At 76.0% G+C, this 1,172-nt stretch overlaps 1 protein-coding gene across 1 annotated transcript in view; it reads right to left on the bottom strand.

Annotated features, from left to right (window-relative positions):
* MNEG_12791 (hypothetical protein) overlaps window positions 1-828 on the bottom strand; it is a gene marked incomplete at both ends in the record, with an annotated part of 2,260 nt that extends 1,432 nt beyond the window's left edge. The window contains one exon of the mRNA XM_014038738.1: window positions 106-828. Coding sequence (XP_013894192.1) covers window positions 106-828 — 723 coding nt within the window. The remainder of the gene's footprint in view (window positions 1-105) is intronic.
* Window positions 829-1,172: the final 344 nt, after the last annotated feature.

The raw sequence follows: 1,172 nt of genomic DNA on the forward strand, positions 1-1,172 counted from the left end.
CCCCCGCCTCTCCACTCCCGGCCTCCCACACCTCTCTCGACCAGCCACGCCCCAACCCCCTTTTGACAACCCCGACCATGACATGAACCCTCACCCCCCCCTCACCTGGGGGTCATACAGGGCTGAGGCCTGCAGGTGGTGGCACAGCACACACCGCAGCTCAAACAGCCGCCCCGTAGCCACCCCCACCGCACCGCCCTCCCACGCGGCCGCCCGCGTCGGGGATCCAGGTGCCGCGGCCGAAAGGACGGCGGCGGACGAGGGGTGCTGCGCGGCAGTGTTGAGCCGGCTGGGCCGCCCAGATGCTGGGTGGCGGGCCGCGGGGTCGGCTGGGGCCGCCGCCGGCAGGCTGTCCTCGAGCGAATTGGGAGCGCGCTCCGCCGCCGCCGCCGCCGTGCGGCTGCCGGCCGGCCGCCCCGCGAGCAGGGGGAATCGCCGCGCCGCCGCCGCTGCGCTGCCGCCGTGGTGCCGCGACTGCTGGTCCGCGGCGGCCGCGTGCTGCCAGGACTGCTGCTGAGGGTCGTCCCAGGAAGACAGCGACAGCGACAGCGACAAGGCCGCCGCGCCGCGGCGTTCATTGTGCGACGCCGTCCCGCGGCCCCACGTGCCGCGCCGGCTGCCGCCCTGCTGGGCCGCCTGCCCGCCCGCACCGCTCGGCCCAGCGGCCGGCCCGTGGTGCTGCTGCCGCTGCTGCTGCTGTTGCTGGTCGTCGCGCGGCGGTGTGTTTGGCGCGTACACGACGGGCAGATGCTCCGCCATCTCCGCCAGCAGAGCATCCAGGGACGGCGCGCCCAACTGGCCCGACCCGCCTGCCTCCACGCCGCTCATGCGCCCTTCCCGGGCGCTCTCTGCCGCACCGCCACCACCACCGCCACCGCTGTCGCCAGCCGCTGCCTCCGCGACCCCCGGCCCCGCTGATGTCAGCGCCGCCGCCTCCGCCACGGCCGCGCGCAGCGCCGCCAGCGCGCCCTTTGCGGCGGCGGCCAGCCCCAGCGCGAGGTCAGTGTGCAGCGCCGCGTCTGTGCTGCCGCGCGCGTGGACTACATGCTGCAGGTAGCGCCACCGCAGGTCATCGGAGCGGCCTGGACGGCGCGGTTGGGGCGCAGAGGACGGGGTGGGGTGGGGTGGCGCAGGATGCTTGCGAGGAGTGGGCTGGGGGGTGGGGGTAATGC

This window comes from Monoraphidium neglectum, assembly GCF_000611645.1.
Source record: "Monoraphidium neglectum strain SAG 48.87 unplaced genomic scaffold scaffold03437, whole genome shotgun sequence".
Classification (NCBI taxonomy): Eukaryota; Viridiplantae; Chlorophyta; class Chlorophyceae; order Sphaeropleales; family Selenastraceae; genus Monoraphidium; species Monoraphidium neglectum.